The sequence below is a fragment of the Homarus americanus genome, unplaced genomic scaffold, assembly GCF_018991925.1.
Source record: "Homarus americanus isolate GMGI-L3 unplaced genomic scaffold, GMGI_Hamer_2.0 scaffold54443, whole genome shotgun sequence".
Taxonomy (NCBI): Eukaryota; Metazoa; Arthropoda; class Malacostraca; order Decapoda; family Nephropidae; genus Homarus; species Homarus americanus.
The window spans coordinates 4,496,166-4,515,580 of NW_024750852.1; the positions used below are offsets into that span (position 1 = coordinate 4,496,166).

General features: G+C 36.6%; 1 protein-coding gene across 5 annotated transcripts in view; it reads left to right on the forward strand.

The window, feature by feature from the left end:
* LOC121854272 (dynein axonemal heavy chain 7-like) overlaps positions 1-19,415 on the forward strand; it is a 69,870-nt gene that overhangs the window by 19,677 nt on the left and 30,778 nt on the right. For 4 of the 5 annotated variants that reach the window (XR_006086521.1, XM_042348821.1, XM_042348820.1 and 1 more), the window contains 20 exons: positions 226-447; positions 720-1,006; positions 1,701-1,905; positions 2,062-2,202; positions 2,876-3,055; positions 3,447-3,612; positions 3,997-4,223; positions 5,041-5,175; positions 6,539-6,690; positions 7,028-7,202; positions 8,202-8,431; positions 8,944-9,140; positions 9,544-9,745; positions 10,439-10,613; positions 11,522-11,688; positions 12,919-13,141; positions 13,700-13,905; positions 15,417-15,573; positions 16,357-16,434; positions 18,589-18,767. Coding sequence is in view for 4 of the 5 variants with exons in the window: in XM_042348821.1 (XP_042204755.1) it covers positions 226-447; positions 720-1,006; positions 1,701-1,905; positions 2,062-2,202; positions 2,876-3,055; positions 3,447-3,612; positions 3,997-4,223; positions 5,041-5,175; positions 6,539-6,690; positions 7,028-7,202; positions 8,202-8,431; positions 8,944-9,140; positions 9,544-9,745; positions 10,439-10,613; positions 11,522-11,688; positions 12,919-13,141; positions 13,700-13,905; positions 15,417-15,573; positions 16,357-16,434; positions 18,589-18,767 (3,704 nt within the window). In the remaining variant the exon portion in view is untranslated. The remainder of the gene's footprint in view (positions 1-225; positions 448-719; positions 1,007-1,700; positions 1,906-2,061; positions 2,203-2,875; positions 3,056-3,446; positions 3,613-3,996; positions 4,224-5,040; positions 5,176-6,538; positions 6,691-7,027; positions 7,203-8,201; positions 8,432-8,943; positions 9,141-9,543; positions 9,746-10,438; positions 10,614-11,521; positions 11,689-12,918; positions 13,142-13,699; positions 13,906-15,416; positions 15,574-16,356; positions 16,435-18,588; positions 18,768-19,415) is intronic. The other variant, XM_042348822.1, reaches the window with a different exon arrangement.

Below are 19,415 nucleotides of genomic sequence, written 5' to 3' on the forward strand. Positions count from 1 at the left end.
GCCACCACTTTAAGAAACAAGATCTAGAATGCTCCTAGTGTTTGGTTGCTTCACTTTTCCCCTTATTTTGTTAACCAAGTTCAAGTTGCCTTTATAGTTTATTAATTAATCATCAAGCTATTTTGTCCTAACTGTTGGAAGCCTTTAAATATACTTTCAAATTAGTATTCAACATGCACATGAAGGATCACTCCTCATCAACAGTATTATTTTCTCTTCTTGTAGTTTCAGGAATCTCTTATCTTTACACTGAAGATGAAGACATGCTCAGGTGCTGATACATGGTCTCGGCAAGGTGGTAGTTCTGGAGGGGATATTGACATTCTCCTACCACCCTGGCCACTCCAGGTGACGCTAACAGTGAGACACATCTTTTGGACAGCTGAGGTCCATCAAGCTATCTGTGGAGGAACTCAGGCTTTGCAAGAGTGTCTAACTCGGGTTGAGGTGAAGTTTCAGTTTCTGCTGTACTTTCTAATTACAGTGTTAATAGATATGACTATGATATTTATTAAAGGATCTTATTGGAAATTAGATATACGTACTCTGTACAGAAAAGTAGTTTGACATTCTTTGTGAATTAAAGTGCCTTTGAATATTTTCATCTTGTATTATTGATCTCATAGTGTTTCTTTTAATACTGTAGTATAACTTATCAACTCCTGCATTGCATTTCATTTTTAAAGTTGACACTGATGACTCTGTGTTTATATTTACAGAAGGAGGTTCGATTGCTTGTTTCTGTCCTCAGAAAGAACAATTTAGATGGCAATAGTCAGTCTGTCAGTACACCTCATTCCCCTGGTACTCCATCAACCCCAGGTACCCCATCCACACCAGTATCATCATCCAGGGTGAGCACAACCTCTATCATTCCTCCCAGTCCATCCCGTCATGCCCTCTCTACCCTCATACTGGTCACAGTTTATGCCAGGGACATACTCAGAGACCTGATTCGTCAAGGTGTTAGTGATGAGGAATCATTTACCTGGCTGTCTCAGCTCAGGTAAGCCAATTATTTCTTAAGCTCAGTAGTTTCAAACATTGTTACTGCTTTGAGAAAATAGAATGTTGTATGTGTTAACAACAGTATATGAATTAATGAATGCATACAGTGCACAGTGTTTCAGAGCATGTTTGACTGTAACTTCTGTGGTCAACAAGTTTTAGGACACCCTCATTGTCTGTATGCATCTTTACACAGAAAGCATTAAATATAATAATCATATGCGGATTACCATCCCAAGTCCCTATCCCACACTTCCTGCCCTGTCCTGCCTGAGCCTCCCACTGACACGGCTTATTTCTACTTTGCCATTTAAATATGCATGCTGATAACAAGACAACCCTCATCATTTATTATATTTTTTTTTCTCATTTTAAATGGGTGCTAATTTAACTGCTTCACTGATGTGATAGCCAGACCAAGATTATTCTTCTTATATGAGGGATTATTTAATATTTTTGTATTACGACTCAGTCTACAAGTTATTAAATAAAGTTAAAAAGAGATGCTATAGAGCCAGCTCCTCTGTCACTTGATGCAGACAAGATATTTGATTTTTTGTCTATGATTTCTGTGACAAATAAATGAAACATAATTTAGTGTAAGTAAAGTATAAGTAAAAGTCTTTCTGAAATATTAAAGCTTGCCATAAATAAAAAGTAATTATGTTTATTCCTTTCAAAAATTGTGATAGGTGTTACTTGAATGAGGATGAGATAGAGGCAAGGATGCTGTTTTGTCCTTTACCATGGGGCTGGGAGTATGTGGGAGCAGAAGGACGTTTGGTAGTGACACCCCTCACTGCCCGTGCCCACCATACACTCGTCACTGCTTATCATGCACACCTGGGAGGAGCACCAGAGGGCCCTGCTGGCACTGGAAAGACAGAGACAGTCAAGGTAAGGATGCTAGCCAACTTCCTAAAATGTTTTAGGGTGCTGGGGAAAGATTTCTGAGAGTCTAAAGTGCTTTTTTGTACAATTTTACCTAAAAAATGACCTTCAAAGCCAAAAGCAAGAGTGGCATCCACCTGCATTTTATTTCCTCTCTTGCAGGATCTTGCCCGTTCACTGGCCATGAACTGCTTAGTGTTCAACTGTTCTGATGACTTGGATTATATTTCAATGGGCAAGTTCTTTTCTGGAGTGGCAGCATCTGGTAGCTGGGCTTGCTTTGATGAATTTAACAGGCTTGAGGTTTGTAAGGTGGATGTTTTATTAATGTTTGAGTCTGGTTGTAAGGCTCATCAGGTTTTTGTAGGTCTGATTTCAGAGTTGCTCTTTTAAACTTTTTTCCCTTGTGATTTCAAAATACAAATCTAAGTTTTATTGCCATCATTTTTTTTATTATAGTCATGTTTTATTTTAAAATTACAAAATGAAGAAATGTATGAATTTATATGATTATTTCATTTGAACAAACATTCTGTCTGGTAATTAAATTTCAAAACTTTAAATAAATTTGCTTTTAACCTTAGAATTGATTACATAAAGTCTTCTAATGTGTTTTTCATACATTTTATCACTTCATTTACCTTATTTGGGGTTCTTTAGCCATTTTGTCCATATCCACTCTCTCCATATTTTTATCTTATTTCATTATTCCACTTGTGACCACATACCTTGATCTCCACTTCAGGACAACATTCTTCAACTGCCTCTATTCCACTAACTCATCTTAATGATTTAACTTCCTTTACTTGAGAAAATTTATCTCTATCATGTCTACAAATCTTTCAATAGCATTTTCTTTCCTCAGCTTGTATGTTTTTTTTACTTTGGTCTCACTCCTATGGGCTTCTTTTACTGTTAACCTTTGTATTACAGGTATCTAGATGTTTAGTGGTGAATCTACTGTACTGTTTTACAGGTAGGAGTGTTAAGTGTGGCAGCCCAACAGATCCTAACAGTAGTGAGTGCTAGAAGGGAGGCCAGAGATACATTCTGTATGGAGGGAGGCCAACCCCTTTCCCTCAACCCAAAGGGCTTCATTACTGTAACAATGAACCCTCAGTACAAGGGCCGTGTCACACTTCCTGATAATCTTAAGGTAAAATTACTGATAAGATGGTACTTTGGTGGTGTTTCTTTATGTTTAATTAATTTTATTTTGTTCATTTTTATCTTTGTATGAAATCCAATTTGAGATTATAACTTCCAGTTTAATGAAGATATTTGTGATTCACAGTAATTTGCATTTTTCAACACACAAAAATCAGTGGGTAAACCTGACATTGGTAATTTTTAACTTTATCAATTAACCCTTTGACTGTGGATGTTTCATATTTGGAACAGGTGCTGTACTTAGGGTAGGCTACACTTGAAATTCAGGTCAGCTGCAATGTACAGTATAGGCTGAGAGATATGATTTTCTGGTAATCTGCAATAAATTTATTTCTTAAGTAACATAATAGCAATTTTGATGACATTGGTATAACCAGCTGCTTCTCCGGCCTGTGTCAATGATGATGGCAGACTACCACTCCATTGCTGAAGTTTCACTGCTGTCATGTGGGTTCCTGCATGCCCGTGCCCTTGCAGCTCGTATCGTCAGTGTCATGCATTATGCACAGCAGATGCTTCACCCTCACCACCACTATGACTTTGGTCAGTGTTTATAAGGACCTTCATAAGTTTGTAATCATGAGTAAGATTTACATTTGACCTTCAACTAATTATACTACTACTCCCTTGTTTAGAATATACTATAGATGACTGTGTCCATTAGTGTTCATTTCATTAGATTTTTAACACATAATTGTTTTAACTTCAAGTTTGCACACTACATCTTCTTCTCTCTCATTAATGGAACAGTTCCAATATTATGACTAAAATCATGAAAAATATAATTATTTTAATCCTAATAACAGGTACAGTTGATCCAGCTAGGTGTATTATGGCTGTTAATTCTTCTTCTGTAATTGAATATGAAACTTTATAATACAGTTCTGTACATTTTTCCTCAAATGAAAATAATATCCTTTACAAAAGGTATGCGAGCTGTCAAAACTGTACTGATGGTCACTGGTAGACTGCGTATCTCTTTCCCTGAGTGGTCAGAGACAGAAGTTATTCTCCGGGCCTTACGAGAGGTCAACCATCCAAAGCTGGTCACTGAAGACTTCCGCAGGTTTGAGGACATCTTGGTAGACTTCTTTCTGGAGCTGCCACCCACACCAAGACCACCTGATGACGATCTCACTAAATATATTGAGCAGGTATGCTTTTCCTTTGATTGAAAATCTAATTATTAATAAATATGATAAATAAATCAGAAAATATCATTACGTCATTTTGAATAATTGACAGAATAACCTATTTTAACCATTATATCTGGAGGGATATTATCATGACCCATACCATCTGTGGATCCTTCAATCTTTTCACCCATCCACCTGTTAACATTTTTGTCTTTTAGATTTGTCATAAATGAAGATAATTATTGACTCAGAAAACCATATTATAGTTTTCAGTCCCCATGAATTATAAGTGTACAGTAGAACCTTCCATGTTCACCAATCAACTGTTCGCAAAATGGCTTAATTCACGTCAGATTAGGAATCATCTTTCATCGTGTTTACCAGAAAATACTACCGGTATATTTCAAAGAAAGGTTCAAGGAAAAACTTAAACTTGGGTACTTGGCAGACATTTCCCTTATAAATCCCACAGCAAAAGATTTAAAAATGCAGGCTCATAAAAATTCTCACATATGTTGCATTTATGTATAGCTGCCACCTTCCTAACATTTCAGTAGCTTTTTTTTTTTTTTTTACGGGAATTAGCCCACCCGGGCACAGGTCAAATCACCCCCTTTATATATTTTTTATTTGGTTAAGTAGGTAAGTTCCATATGAAGGCTAGATCCTGTACACTGTATTACTGTATTCAATGAAGTGCTGCCAAGTATGCCTTATACTGTATTATGTATGATAAAACTTAGTGTCACTTGAACCATATTAGAATGTATACTGTATTGGTATATGGTAATCACCTCTATATGTGCATGTTCTGTATGTGGTGATGTTTTGGCAGGTATGTGCTGATGGTGGACTGTTGGTAACCAATGAGTTTGTGCTGAAGATTTTACAACTATTTGAGACACTAAAGGAGAGACATGGTGTTATGCTGGTCGGCCCTCCCTGTGCTGCCAAAACTACCATCATCAAGGTTAATGTGAATGATTGATATTAGAGTAGGATATTCAGGGAATAAAAGTGATTGAGGTTTTAGGATTTACATGGAAAGATGATCATTTTTTAATAGAATGCTATTTATTGTGACTCATACAATGTTCTTTAATAGGAATCATTTGAAAGTGTAGACAAATTGATGGTTATAATAATGTTTACTTTTGATATAAGACGGTGATGAAGTCCTTCTGAAACCTAGGAGTAGTTTTATCATGGTTTTACACTATTACTGTATTATAATACACAGGTGTGTGTGTGTTATGCATATGATTCAAACTTACAGGAGGGTTGTACATACATGTAAACACCTTCAAAGGTATATAAAGGAAACGAAGGCCCTGACATGTAAGTTAAATTGTAATGACTGTGTTCTCTTTCCTTTCTTTGGTTCTCTATTAGATGTCACTAAAGTAACTGTTACAGGTAGTTTAGTTTTCCAGATGAGCATTACCCATTTTCAGACCTTATTATCCTTGTTGTACAGTCTCATTCAAGATTCTTGGAACACTGCTGGAGATAGCTGGCAACTCAAGGCCGTTTGATTACAATAGTACGTAGTAAAAATTATGAATAAATGTAAAAGTGATCGGTGATTGGTTACTTAGTTCCTGTTGCTTAATTTGATGGTTGGGTTTTGTTGTTTCGTATTATATTATACTACGTACTATAGTCAACAAACGGCCTTGAGTTGCCAGCTGTCTCCAGCAGTGTTCCAAGAATCTTGTATGAGACTGTACATTCACTGCTCCTTTGAAGTTAATCCAACCATCATTAAAGGTTTCTCAAGAAGAACATTAGAATATTCTTGAAAATCAGTGGAAGGAGAGTAAGTTTTCAGAAAGACCAAGGATGAGCAAGAATTGGTAAAAAGCTGTATCAGTGTGGGCTGGTTGGCGTAGGTCTTGTAGAAATTTAGAATCATTGCTGAAAATGGGCTGCAGGATAGGTTAATTGCTATAACACAAAGAGAATTAGAAGAAAATAAATTTATAGTTTTGGTGAAATTCACTGGAGGTAATGCCCCCATCATCTATGTCTACCTGTGAATTCGAGGCCTGGAGTAAGAATAATTGGTCAATAAAATACAAACAACTTTTGTATTGTATTGTATCATTTTCATTGACAAAAGTAGGATAAGGTGAAATGACAGGGGAAGGATTATTATAATGATCAGAGGAGATCTGACATTGTAAATGGAGTGGTTGATCAAATGATTGTATGGTTTTTGTGTTGAAATAAGGTTATAGAAATATTTGTTGCAAGAAGAATTAGACAAATAAGTACAGTGTATTGTAGATGAATTATGTATTTTGTTCTGTTAACTCAAGTTTTACCTACAGACACTATCCTCGGCCCTGAGTTTGATGGAAAGTGATCGACCAATCACCATTGAGGCCTTGAACCCAAAGACACTAGCACAGGGACAGTTAATTGGTTCCCTGAGCCCGGTCTCTCGAGAGTGGTCTGATGGTCTGTTGGCACAGATTATTAGGTATGTCAATTTTTATGGTGGACAAGAGTGAATAGTTTCAAGTCATCCTAATACTGAAGCTAAGTTATACAGTTTGGAACTTTTATTACCATAGCTTAGGATAAAACATTCTAATGTTGATGATACTCATTCTTTAATATGAACATAGTTAACGGAATATCTCTACAATATAAATGCTTTTTGCATTATAAGATTACTATACGCTCTGTAATTAGTGTTTGGAATGATGAAAATACTTTTATTTTTTATTTTTTCTCACATTGCTCAGAGAAGGAATAGCTATATTCTGAAGAGTATAGATGTCTCTTGATATTATCACACACTATTATGATGGCAGGCGAGGCAGAGCACAACGGTACTGGCTGGTGCTGGATGGCCCAGCTGATGCTTCCTGGGTAGAGAACCTCAACACAGCACTTGATGACTCTCGCAAGCTGTGCCTGCCCTCGGGGGAGACTCTTCCTTTACCTACTGACATGGCAGTCATATTTGAGGTTTTGGATTTATCACAGGTGAATCTATCAATTGTATGAACTGTATGTAGGTATGTAGGTACAGGGGGGTCCCCGACTTATGGACGCCCACCATTATGAACGAGGTTAAACTTTAAATTTACAGTATTTTATTTACCTATTGACTTATTTTTTATTTTCATTTACTGTATTTTATCATTCTAATTCTTCCTATCTCTTAAATTAAGTGATTTTAGATGTTTATAAGGACTTAGGCTATGATATAATGGGATTTTAAATAATGCATATAGATTGTTTCGACTTAAGTAATTATTTGACTTAAGAACGTCCTCAGGAACAGAATATGTTCGTAACCCAGGGACCTCCTGTATTAGATTAATAAGGGATCATTGCTTCTGGGCTGTGTATTGAATATGACAGTGTAAAGTGCCATGAGCATAACTTTACCCCTTGGCCACTAGAGCTGGATGTGCATTGTCAGGACCCTTGCCATCTGTCCACCCATCATTTTTGCACACTTTGTCCCTCTGTTAACTTTTATTGTTTACAAAATATCCCAGAAATGCAGGTAATTAAACTATAAAAGGTTCAGTAGGGGATGCCCAAGTTTGGATGATTTCTATACTTGCTTATCCTGTGTGTGGCATCTGTTTTTTACATCGACATTTAAGCAAGACTCCTTCCAAAAAGAGATAGATACTGCAAATAAACCATTTAGAGTACAGTACCTGTCCTGTTGTTTTCAATTTCCATGATCCTTAGATATGCCATTTAACCTTTAAACAGCAGCTATGGCTTTCCTGTCCCCCCTCCCCACCCCCCATATTCAGAAAAAAGGAATGCAAGGATCATGAAACATCCACTAAAGATGGCCACCATCCCTACAACTAATTTCCACTGATGATGGCTGTCATTTAAGGGTTAAAGGTAAACTTAGTTTTGGTCCTCCTGATATGCTTATGCAAGAATTAATCTGTTTGTGTCATCATCATCTTTGTTTATACAGTATATATATATAATTTTTTTATCATTTGCCAGGCTTCCCCCGCCACTGTGTCGCGGTGCGGTATGGTGTACGTAGGTGGTGGCACTGTTACGTGGAATGTTGTTCTACACTCATGGCTCCATGCCCATGCTCATGACACTTGGTGGGAGGAATACTCCCATATCCTGGAAGACCTTGCCAATTGGCTCATCCCGCCATCCTTGACTTTTGCTTTAGAACACTGTCGTTTCTTGGTGCCCATCATCGAAGTTTCACTTATCAGGTATTAAAGAAATACGGTACAGTATGCTGAAAAGTTCTTCATTATTCTCTGCTCCACCACATGCACTGTATTTTACTGCATATAAGACACAGTTTTTTGTCTGAAAAATGGCTAAAAAAATTAGCCTGCATTCTATATGTGAAGTTCCAGTCTCTCGAAAGCTAATGAATCCCACAGTTGCTGTCTCTGGTTGGCTAAATTCTACCTAACTTAACTCCAGAATTAAAAATATGTTATTATGACATTATTACTGTTTTTAATTAATTTTAAAAATTAATTACAGGGTATTGTAAATATAAAAATTGGATTTATAACTAATGTACTGATAATGATAATCCAACTCTTCAGAGCTATATACTGTATATGTGGAAATTTTGATGTTTGAAATAAGAATGTCTGAGTCATCCTGCTTCCCTAAAGAAGAAGAATACATGACATAGAAAGATATGTAAAATAATTTTGTGGAAAGCATTTGTGTTTAACGAAATGATTATTATGATTTTTATTTTCAGGTCTGTGTTTCCACTTACGGCAACAATGATAGAGGATGTGCTGCAAGACTCCTCTGTCTTGCAGAAGGACACTGCCAAGGTGGGCCCCATCTGGACCACAGCAGCTTTTCTCTTCTCCCTCACCTGGTCCCTTGCTGGTGCCATGACTATGGACACTAAAGATGCTTTTAGTGATTTCTTTAGAAGACTTGTAATGGGTAAGTCTGTTCATAATTTTGATAAGTTTCTTGAATTTTGGGTAACCCATGTTTAAATATTTTTCTGAACAAGGAATGTTGTCTGTTGTTTTTAGGAGAAATTTTTTTTATGAGTGTATTAAGATCCCTGATAATGTATAATACTAGTGAATTAAATTTTTAGGCTCAAGCATATGCTTGTACACTTGTACAGTACTCTTATGTAGTTCATAGTATAACATGTATCACTGTGTCACTGTTCTTATGAACACCTTTTTCAAAGCTATTTTCAGAGAAAAATTAAAGCCATGCACATGCATAGTGTATATTATACCCTGTACTTGATTATATTTGTACAGTATTCTTGTTGGTATAACAAGTTAAGGCTGGATATTAGCATACTTGCCTAAACCTTTTCTTACAGGTTACATTCCAGCTTATCCACCACCAAACTCTATAGGACAAATTGGCTGTCCATATCCAACTGAGGGGAGTGTCTTTGATGTGATGTTTGATGCCAAACAGCGGTCTTTCTGGCGGCCTTGGACTGATGTTGTTAAACATGCTGAGATCACAGAAACCTCAAAAATCTCAACCGTTCTTGTTCCCTTGATAGAATCTGCCAGGTGAGGCAAACTAGTGACAGGAAATATTGGTCAAAATAATTTTTTAATGAACGGATGTGCATGAAAATAGAGTGATGGTACAGTACAGTATAGTATAAAAGATCTATATTTCTAAAGACCATAAACTCACAACATTTTTGGTCCAGTGCACTCAAGGTTCCAATCAACTAGGAGCATGAGCCTCCAGAGTTTGCTGCTGTGTTTACTATGTGTTGTCATAGCTCATGCCACCACTTAGTGATTGTTTTCACTGTCTGAACAGATGGTGGTAAAGCTCCATATTTCTCTCAGTTAATTTTTGTTTTTATAAATTCTCTCCTCGTAATGGCATCCAAAAGGCATATTTAATTATTGATAGTGCTAGGTTTTATATTGTAATAGCATCCTAGTATTATATAAAATTGTACCACAAGATACACACACACACACACACATATATATATACACACCACCGCTTTTCCAGCACACTTGGTTCCAAAGCCTTGTTAGATTATCCGTTTTGCCGGACCAACCGAGGTCACGTAATAATAATTCAACAACACACCTTTATATCAAGAAATTATTTACACAGGCCCTACACATATTTGCACATTTCACGCTTCTCTTACATTCACATTTTTGACACTCATTTCATCCACTGGAGAAGGCTAGATATACAATGTGCTGATGTGTCTAAATTATAATTGCTAACAGATTAGACTACCTGTTAGATGTATGTGGACGATCCACTGGGGGAATACTAGTGGTTGGTGAGGGTCAAAGTGGACGTAGAGTAATAACACAGCACTACCTACAAGGCCTTGCCACCTCAACTGTTGATTCAGTCATAATTCCCATCACTCCAGTTACCACAGCACACATGTTAAAGGTGAGTGGCTAATATAGACAGTTCTGTCTCACATAATTTTTAACTGTTGATGGACTAGTGTAATAACTAACCTTGTTACACACTTAACCCCTGGACTTTGGGCTATGGTCTGTATCCCCCCCCCCCCCTACACCTGGGTGTATTTGGGAACATTTAAAAAACAAATAAAAAATAATTCTAGTCTCGCAAACTGGCTATGCATGATATAAGCAGGAAATAAATACATGTCTTTATCACAGGTTGGCAACACGGGCTAGGAAGAGTCGAGAATGTTCATGAAGTGGCACGTGTGAAATACAATAGTATGAGGTAAACAACACTTATTTGAAGGCAGTATGAAGTACATGACACTTGTTTTACTCTTTTATTACTATTTACACTTAACATTCATCATTACTGCTACAGTAATTGATCACGATGCTAGACTTGTGCTTGGGGGTTGGGGGTAGAAACACATGGTAAAGTGAGTAAAGTCTAAGGGCAAGGTTCCTACATCACAATAGCTGAGAAGTGACTGGGAGGCTCTCATGTGTGAGTGAGTGAAAGATAAATACCTACTTAGCAACATAATCTATCCAGGCCCGCCATTTTTATTCATTCAGTTGGTTGTGCAATATGACCTGACTTGAAGCTCTACAGATGCACTTCATATGACCTGACCTGAAGCCTAGGGGTTAAAGACCTTAGTTGTTGAAGCAGTAATAATATTATAGCATCAATAATATTTACTCTAATCGGCCAAGTCTCTAGACATAACCAGTGAACTGTACCTACATTGTTCCTATTATACCTATTGAATCCACTTTCACTTATCAATTATATGCATTTGTAAACAAATGTGAGAGTAACAGGTTTGAAATTTATTTTAAAAAGCAAATAAACAAAACAGTTCTACTTTTGATAAACAGTCTGTTGTGATGAGCCGCATGGCACCACGGGAGTGTGGGAAGTGGGGTGCCAAGGAAGGTCGTAGGCTGGTAGTGTTTGTGGATGATCTTCACCTAGCGGCTCAAGACAATTACTATGCACAGCCAGTCCATGAAGCAGTGAGGGAGGCGATGCACCACAACAATTGGTGAGTCATTTCAGGCAATAGAGTCTTGGGCACTTAAATGTCTTGGTAGGAAAACATGTCCTCCTCTGTAGACACATTGGGTCCCCACTTATTGTTATACGTACAGTAGATGCATTCCTGGAATGTGTTCCAGTAGTTTAAATGAAACTCTGATAAGCAACTCAATTTATCCCATAAGAAATAATTTAGAGGGCTAAGTTCCTAAGATTTCTAATTTTGTACCCAAACTGATTGTATTTCTTGTTTCCTTGGAGCTGGGTGTTGCACTTGCACTTTGTACACATTTTGGAAGCATGAAGTTGGGGTTTAAATCTAAAAAACACAAAATCTTGTATTGTATTTTGCCTTGAAGCACAAATGTAAACATGAATTGAGGTGAGAACTCAACTTGGGTCCTCCATGTGGTCCCACGCTCTGCCTTACAAAGTACTGTACAGTGGTCCTTCCATTAACGAGCGGTTCAATTTACGAGATTTTGGTTAACGAATTAGCTCCCCTAAGGATTTTCAGTTCTATTAACGAGTACAACTTCTATTAACGACAGCCTTACGAGAAATACGCTTTGGTGTGCGCTTCAGCTGAATAGCTGATCGGCTAGTCTGCCAATACAGTAATCGGTTCTATGTTTACACTTGTTTCCAGTGGAGTAAATATTGAGAAATGTGAGTTGGAACCAATTACCCAATATCCCATTGAAATAATAGATTCAGTAAATGAAATTTTCAGTTAACGACTGACTCCTTGGAACCAATTGTGCTCGTAAATCGAGGGATCACTGTATTTACATATTAGCAGATAATGGCTGAAAGTAATACAATGGAACATGACAAGATGCTAGATAGTTACCATCCCTAATTCTTTGACAACAATGATACTAGAGTTAGGTCATGCGGGTTGTGTCGTGTTGCATCTCTGTAAGAAAGCGTGTTGATACTTGGGCCTTCATTGTAGAGCGACAGAAATTGGACAATGAATTCATAACATCAAGATTGTCTTTGTCATGTGAATGAGTAAATCGATGTAACAATTTTGCTGTTATTTGCAATTAAAGATTGTTGTTGTTAGTGGCAATAGCAATTGTTAGCCTTTTAATTTGTCTTAATTAGTTATATGTATTTCCATTACTCCTCTTCCAATTGTGCACTGCAGGTGAACTTGATTGTCATTAGACATTACTTTTTGTTTTCTGTATACAAGTATTTCTTCATTTCATATGGTCATATTTTCCAGGGTCAGTACTGAAAGCACCACAAAAATGTGTTTGGAGGATGTGACATGGATTGGTGGTACCTCCTTGAACTTAGGAAATAAAGCCGCAAATGATGATGATGCAGCAGGGACGGGTTTGTTGGAGCCCAGGTGTTTGGCTGGCTTTATTGTGATTGTTGCCCACACACTTTCTAAGGACACTATCAATCGAATCTTCACCACTCAACTCAATGTTTTTCTCCGAGTTAGTAGCTGTTCAGCCTATGTAGTTATTCATCCCTGTGCATCAGAATGTTGAATACATACTGTAATGTGTGAATTAAATTTTATGAATATTTAATTACAGTAACTGGTAATATACAATTTATTAGAAATATGAGTTAATAAAATGAAAATATATAAAGGCTTAGAGGTTAAGGAGTTTTAATAACATTTAGTTGCATAGTAAAGGATATTTTTAAAAAGATTTACAATGTAGATTTGCATTATGTAGATAATACGAGGGAGGCTAGGCAGGAAGGTCTAGAGGTAAAGTGGAGAAAGAACAGAGTAAGTGTATGTGTAGTGGTATTGTTGTACCTAATGAGAATTATGTAGAAACTTGCAGTCTAGTTAATGTTTGAAAGAGGTTGGTCATAAATATCTCTGTTGTTCATCTGGAAAAATTGCATTGAGCATAAACCAATAGAGAACTTTACCACATTTTTGTTTTAAACTTAGGGATTATCTGTATTTTTATTGTGTTGTCTTAATCTCATACTTGTACCTGCACAAGTGTTAACCCTTGACACCACCCTTTCAGGCTGGAGGCTTCGTACCAGACATGTTTACTGTGGTGGCAGGCATTGTGGCTGGTACCCTTGATGTTTTGCACTATGCCCAAGTATCACTACCATCAACACCTACCAAGAGCCATTATGTATTTAACTTGGCCACTGCTGCTCGTGTAATTCACTCTGTTAGCTTCTTGAGAAAAGAATCCATGGAAACAAAGAGGCACTTTGTCAGGTAGTACCAACAAGATCCTCTTTTTTTATAGTACACATACTGTATAAACAACTTCAGGAGCTGGCTCCACATAATTAATTACCGGTATTTTAAGATTTGTTTCTTTTTGTATATTAACACAACTGTGGAGTACTGTATCCGGTAATGTTTAATGATTAATGTGATTTTATTTATTTTTTGAAGCTAAGAGAATAATCTGAATAAAACATTTATTAGCATGAATTTACAGTTATTTTTCATGAACCAGAATATTCTAGTTCATTACTCCTGGTAAAGTAACCTCCCCAATCCCCGGAACTCTCCAATAGCTGGAATTGAAATCGGGCCGGAAATATTCTGGGAAAACTCTCTCCATTCTGGGTCTGCGAATGAATTTCAAGAATGAAAATCTGGCGCATTTTGGGGGGAAATTTTCGAGAAGTTTCCGAGAATATCTCTCCAAACCTCTCCGTTTTGGGCCTGGGAATAAATTTTCCGGAACCTCCAAGAGATGGCATCATGCTCCAATGCATCCCCATGTGCAGGGCTCATGGGTGGCCTAGCTGCTTGGAATGCTTAGTTCATATTCTGCTGCCATTGTAGAAGGTTGTTCCCTCACTAGTTTCTGTTTTTGCATACAATTTGTGTTATACAGTGCCGGTACTTCTACATTACTGTACCAGGACACAATCAGCCAAGAATACAATGTTAAGACACAAAAAGTGATTACAGTTATGTAAACTTTACTGTACATTCAGTAAGTGGGAAACAATGGAGTACCTTAGCTTTTGTCTTTATTCAAGATATCTTCAGGTCATGAGACCCACTAATCTCTCACCCCGACAATGGGTGACCTGACATGGCCATTAATATGAGACCACTAATCCTTCACCCCCACCTCCACCACTAAAGTTTGGCAACTGTTTTGGTTTCTTACAAGCACTCGTACCGGTTGTTTGCCTCAAATTTTTCTTCACTTTTCTTTCTTTCTTTTTCCCTCAGTCATCGTTTTCTGATTATCCTTCTACTGCTTAACACATTACTGATATCATCAAGGGAGGGGATAAAGAAATTCAAAACTGATAAAACATTCCCAAAATATTTCTACACCACTGTTTTAATTATAAAAGTAAAAGGCTTATACTGTATAGTAGTACACTATACAAATCTGACCCATCCATACAGAAACTAAGTAATGAGCCTCTATTCCTCTTACTTAGTGTTAGTAGTTGATGAACTCCCTTTCCTTGTTAAACCAAATAGATCTAAATCTTAAATTACTTTTCTCAAGCATAGTGATTTAACTTTTATTGACGCATACTGTACGTACATTCAACTATCATAGCTTACACATATTCCAGCTCCTTTCTTCACCGCCTGTAATTCTCACTAGGTCTTATATTAACAACAAATCATCAAAATATTCTACAGATATTTTCACTTTCCCTGAATTATGTTCTACGATTACAGAATTAGAAAATACTGGGTGCACCTGTCTCTAAGTGCATCTTAGAATAACTGTTATTCCGCAGGTTGTGGGTACATGAGATATACCGGGAATTTTGTGATCGATTGACAGACGCATCAGAGGTGACACCCATCTACAACATTCTTGTCAATACCATTAAGACTAGCTTCAGAGACAAGATTCATGTAATCTTTGACAAACTCTGCAATGAAGATGGATCGGTATGGAGATAAGATTGTACAGTATTGTTATTAAGATTTTTGAGGAAACCATTTTAATAGATGAAGATCATTTTTATGGTAATAAACTGTACAATAATTTTGAAAGCTTCGTAGTTTGTGTTTTGAGTGAAAACATGATTTGAGACATAAAGAGAGTAAATTGTCAGGGGCTTCATAGTTCATCATCTTGATAGTTGCTACTGATTTATTCAGAATACATGGAACTCTAATAATTGGAATTTATGTGTAGTCATGTAAGGATACAGTGCTTTATACTTTCAAGAATGTTAATACTGCATGATTCCCATATTCCTTTTTTTCAGATCTGCATGGTGATAATTTTTAGTGTTGAAGATAGTGATGAAGAACTGCTCACTTATATTTGTACTCCCATTTTAGAACAGCTTTTTCTTATTTCTCTGTATATTTATCCCTTGAACTAACATCAAAATGTCAAAACTCAGCAGATAGAATCTTATTAAGTTTTGTTGTAGAGTTCAGTAAAGTTGTTGTGTGGTTGGGTTCATGTGTATAACAATCATCTGGCAGGAACTTTCATGTGCTCTTGGGAGCAAATGATCCAATAAGTTGTGAGGTTTACATCATAAAATTAATTATTTAAATGCTTTTGCTGACTTGATATTCCAGATTTCTAGATATTTTAGGTATGTCTAATGGACAGAAAATATGTTTTTTGTGACGCCAATTATTTTTTTATTTTTACTATGATCTGTGTTATGAAAAAAAGTTATTAGTCACATATCCATATCTTCCCCTTGTCAGGAGAAAAACAATTCAAGCCAAAATCAATTAATTTTGAATCATCAAGGGAAGACCAGCAACCAACAGAATCCACCTAAGGTCATCATAAGTGAATCTTTCATATTTCAGTCCTTTTTCAACCTTGATGTTTTCCTGTGTACTGTATTAATATGGCTAGTAATGAGCACTGGATCAAACCAGTGTCACACATGATAATTCTGTGACCCAATACTTTTGTGACCTGGGATTTAATGAGGACCTAATGTGTTATTAGTTTGTTGTCTTGATCATTGACTGGTGTAGTGAGTGACATCTGTATTGAGGCAGCAGCAGTCATGTCATGAGCCTCAGCTACTTCACAACCTTCCCTTGAGACACATTTGGGTTTGTTAAATTTTGTTTTTTCTAACCAGTTTCAGGTTTTCCATGGGTCTCTTTGTGTCATTATAAAGGACTTGTTTAAGCTTCCTTGCTAAGTACAGTAATGATGCAGAATACAGTAATCGGCTAAATGTCATAACCTTCTCATAAGACGGTCAACTTCATTTAGCTTTTTTCTGTGTAACAGTTTTAGGTGTTGTGTTGGCTTTTGTGTACGTAGTTTGGAAAATATGTCTACCATATATACTCGAGTATAGTTAGAGTTTTTATGAGAAAATTTTTATGCAAAAAGTACTGGGTCAAACTATATACTGTATGTGTAATATTTTTGAGGGGTTAAAATTCATGCATTTCCTAGAGTTATTTACAGTGAATGATCGATACCCAGTACATGTTCGTAGTACACTAACCTTATCTGTAAGCTCTTCTATCCTGTGCTTTCCTACTACCCCTAGATTCTTTTTTCATGTTCCTACATGAAAAGCAGAACAACATTCACTATATATGCCACTTTAAATCTACATCACTGATGGCATTGTTGCCAAGTTAGTTTTGTTACTGTAGCCACATCCCCTGAGCCCTTAAGCTATCAGGCTGAGCTGTGAGCTATTTTGTGGTTATTTTTCGACTCGTAATTTCAGGTAGGTTTATGTAACTTTCTTCTTTTTTTCTCAATTCCATACATACACAATCCTACATACATAATGTACAAAAAGATAAAAGCAACACATGTATTCCTCATTTAACGATGGGGTTGTGCTCCTAAAAACCTAATGTTAAGCAAAATTATCACTAAACGAGGGAGAACAGTGAAGCACTGGCAGGAATTCAAATTCAGAGTTGGTAACTGTTCATAACATCAACTGTTGTGGCGGTGGTTCACGGTTATAACTCGTTGGTGAGAGTCTGGTGTCTGGTTATAAAATATGACTAGGATTGTACATAGTATAGTATTTCTTAAAGGCTGGGGTCAAATTATAAATGAGGCTCAGTATATGAAAAACTCGGGCTCTCTTACCCAAAAATCTGGGGTCAAACTATACATGAGATAGGCTTATACATGAGTATGTATGGTAATCATTATACCTCAAATGCCAGTTACATTAAAGAAGCTTGTGACTGACATGTACTATCGTATTTCCATAGTTCTACCTAATATTCTATAACTGTCATTGTTTATATGCCCTTATAATCTAGATTTTTTTATAATGCTATTATGCTTCATTAAGTCTCATATTGGTTAATTCAAGGAGAAGACACACAGAATTATCCATTTTCCCTGAAACAGTAGGGACTACTGAAGCTAGATTACCAGCTAGGCAGACTATTGCTCCTGCTGTCAGAGAGAGACTGTACAGTATGTAGTACTGTTGAGTATACTGTATACATGTCTACATATTCTGAACACAACACCTTGAATGTTACTGTAGATTTAATGTTCCTATTTCAAAATCTTATTTTTCAGTGTTGTTGTGCTTTCTGCTGTCCAGATCTTTTTGCTTATTGAATGAAATAATATTAATTTGTGAACTGAGGAAAATATGTTTTTACTTTAATATTTTTTGTATTTCTAGTACTTTTTTCATTGTATATTTCTATATATATATATATATAGTATACTGTACTTTAGATATACTTTTTGTAGTCTGTAAATATTTTTCTTTCTCCAGTTAAAGACCTGAACAAGCAGGAATGAAAGTACATGCCTAGACTAATTGGGGAAGGATTTTATTAAATTGTACTCTTATGTAATAGTATATCATTGATTTTTTTTTCAAATGTGGAACTATTACAGTGTACTTTTTAGCAAATTCTGCAAGCTTTTCCTCTAAATTTTAGGATCATATTCCTCCCAACCCCTTGTTCTTACAGGTGACAGAGGCTTGCATCGAGCGTGCATGTTGGGGCTTGATGGGCAGCATAGACACTACAGCAGAAGAAAGGCGTTATGAGGAGCTCACAGATGCTGCTCAGCTCCATCAAACAATCACTCTCTTTATTGATGAGTACAATAATGAGAACAGCACACCATTAAATCTTGTCACTTTCAAGTGAGTCAGATGGCCCAATATCATGCATTGTTATATGATTTATGAAAAGTTATTTCAATTATGAAGTACAATAATTATGATCTTTATTTTTCAATCTGAAGTTTAATACACAGTGTGGTCTCATTTTGCGTGGGTATATCATAATTACTACACTTCCGTGCATCAGAAATCCGTGCACACGATACCATTTAACATTTTAAAATTGCTATACTGTACAGTATTGTACTGGACTCGCGAGACTTTTACTCTTGAACAACTTTGGGTGACCAACTTAATCTTCCATAAATGACACATAGTGCCACATAAAATGCATCTACATTATTAAATAAATATTTCAAGAAAGCCCAGGAATTTAATTATGTGATACTCCACCAAATAGTGGAGGTGTGGGAAGCTCTGGGAGATGATGGGGGTCCGAGGCAGAGAGTGAAGGCTAGTCAAATTCAAACCCTTCAAAATCAACTACAGACACCTGTAAAGCGACTTCAGTTTCATCACCAAATTCCAGAATGGCAGGATCATCGTCACTGGATTCTTCTTGATTTTCATCACATTGTTGAGGCTGAAAATTGGCTGTGATGAGAGCTTGGCAGTGGCATTTAATAAACTCTTGGTAACATTGCCTGTAGGGTTCCACCATACTGCCTA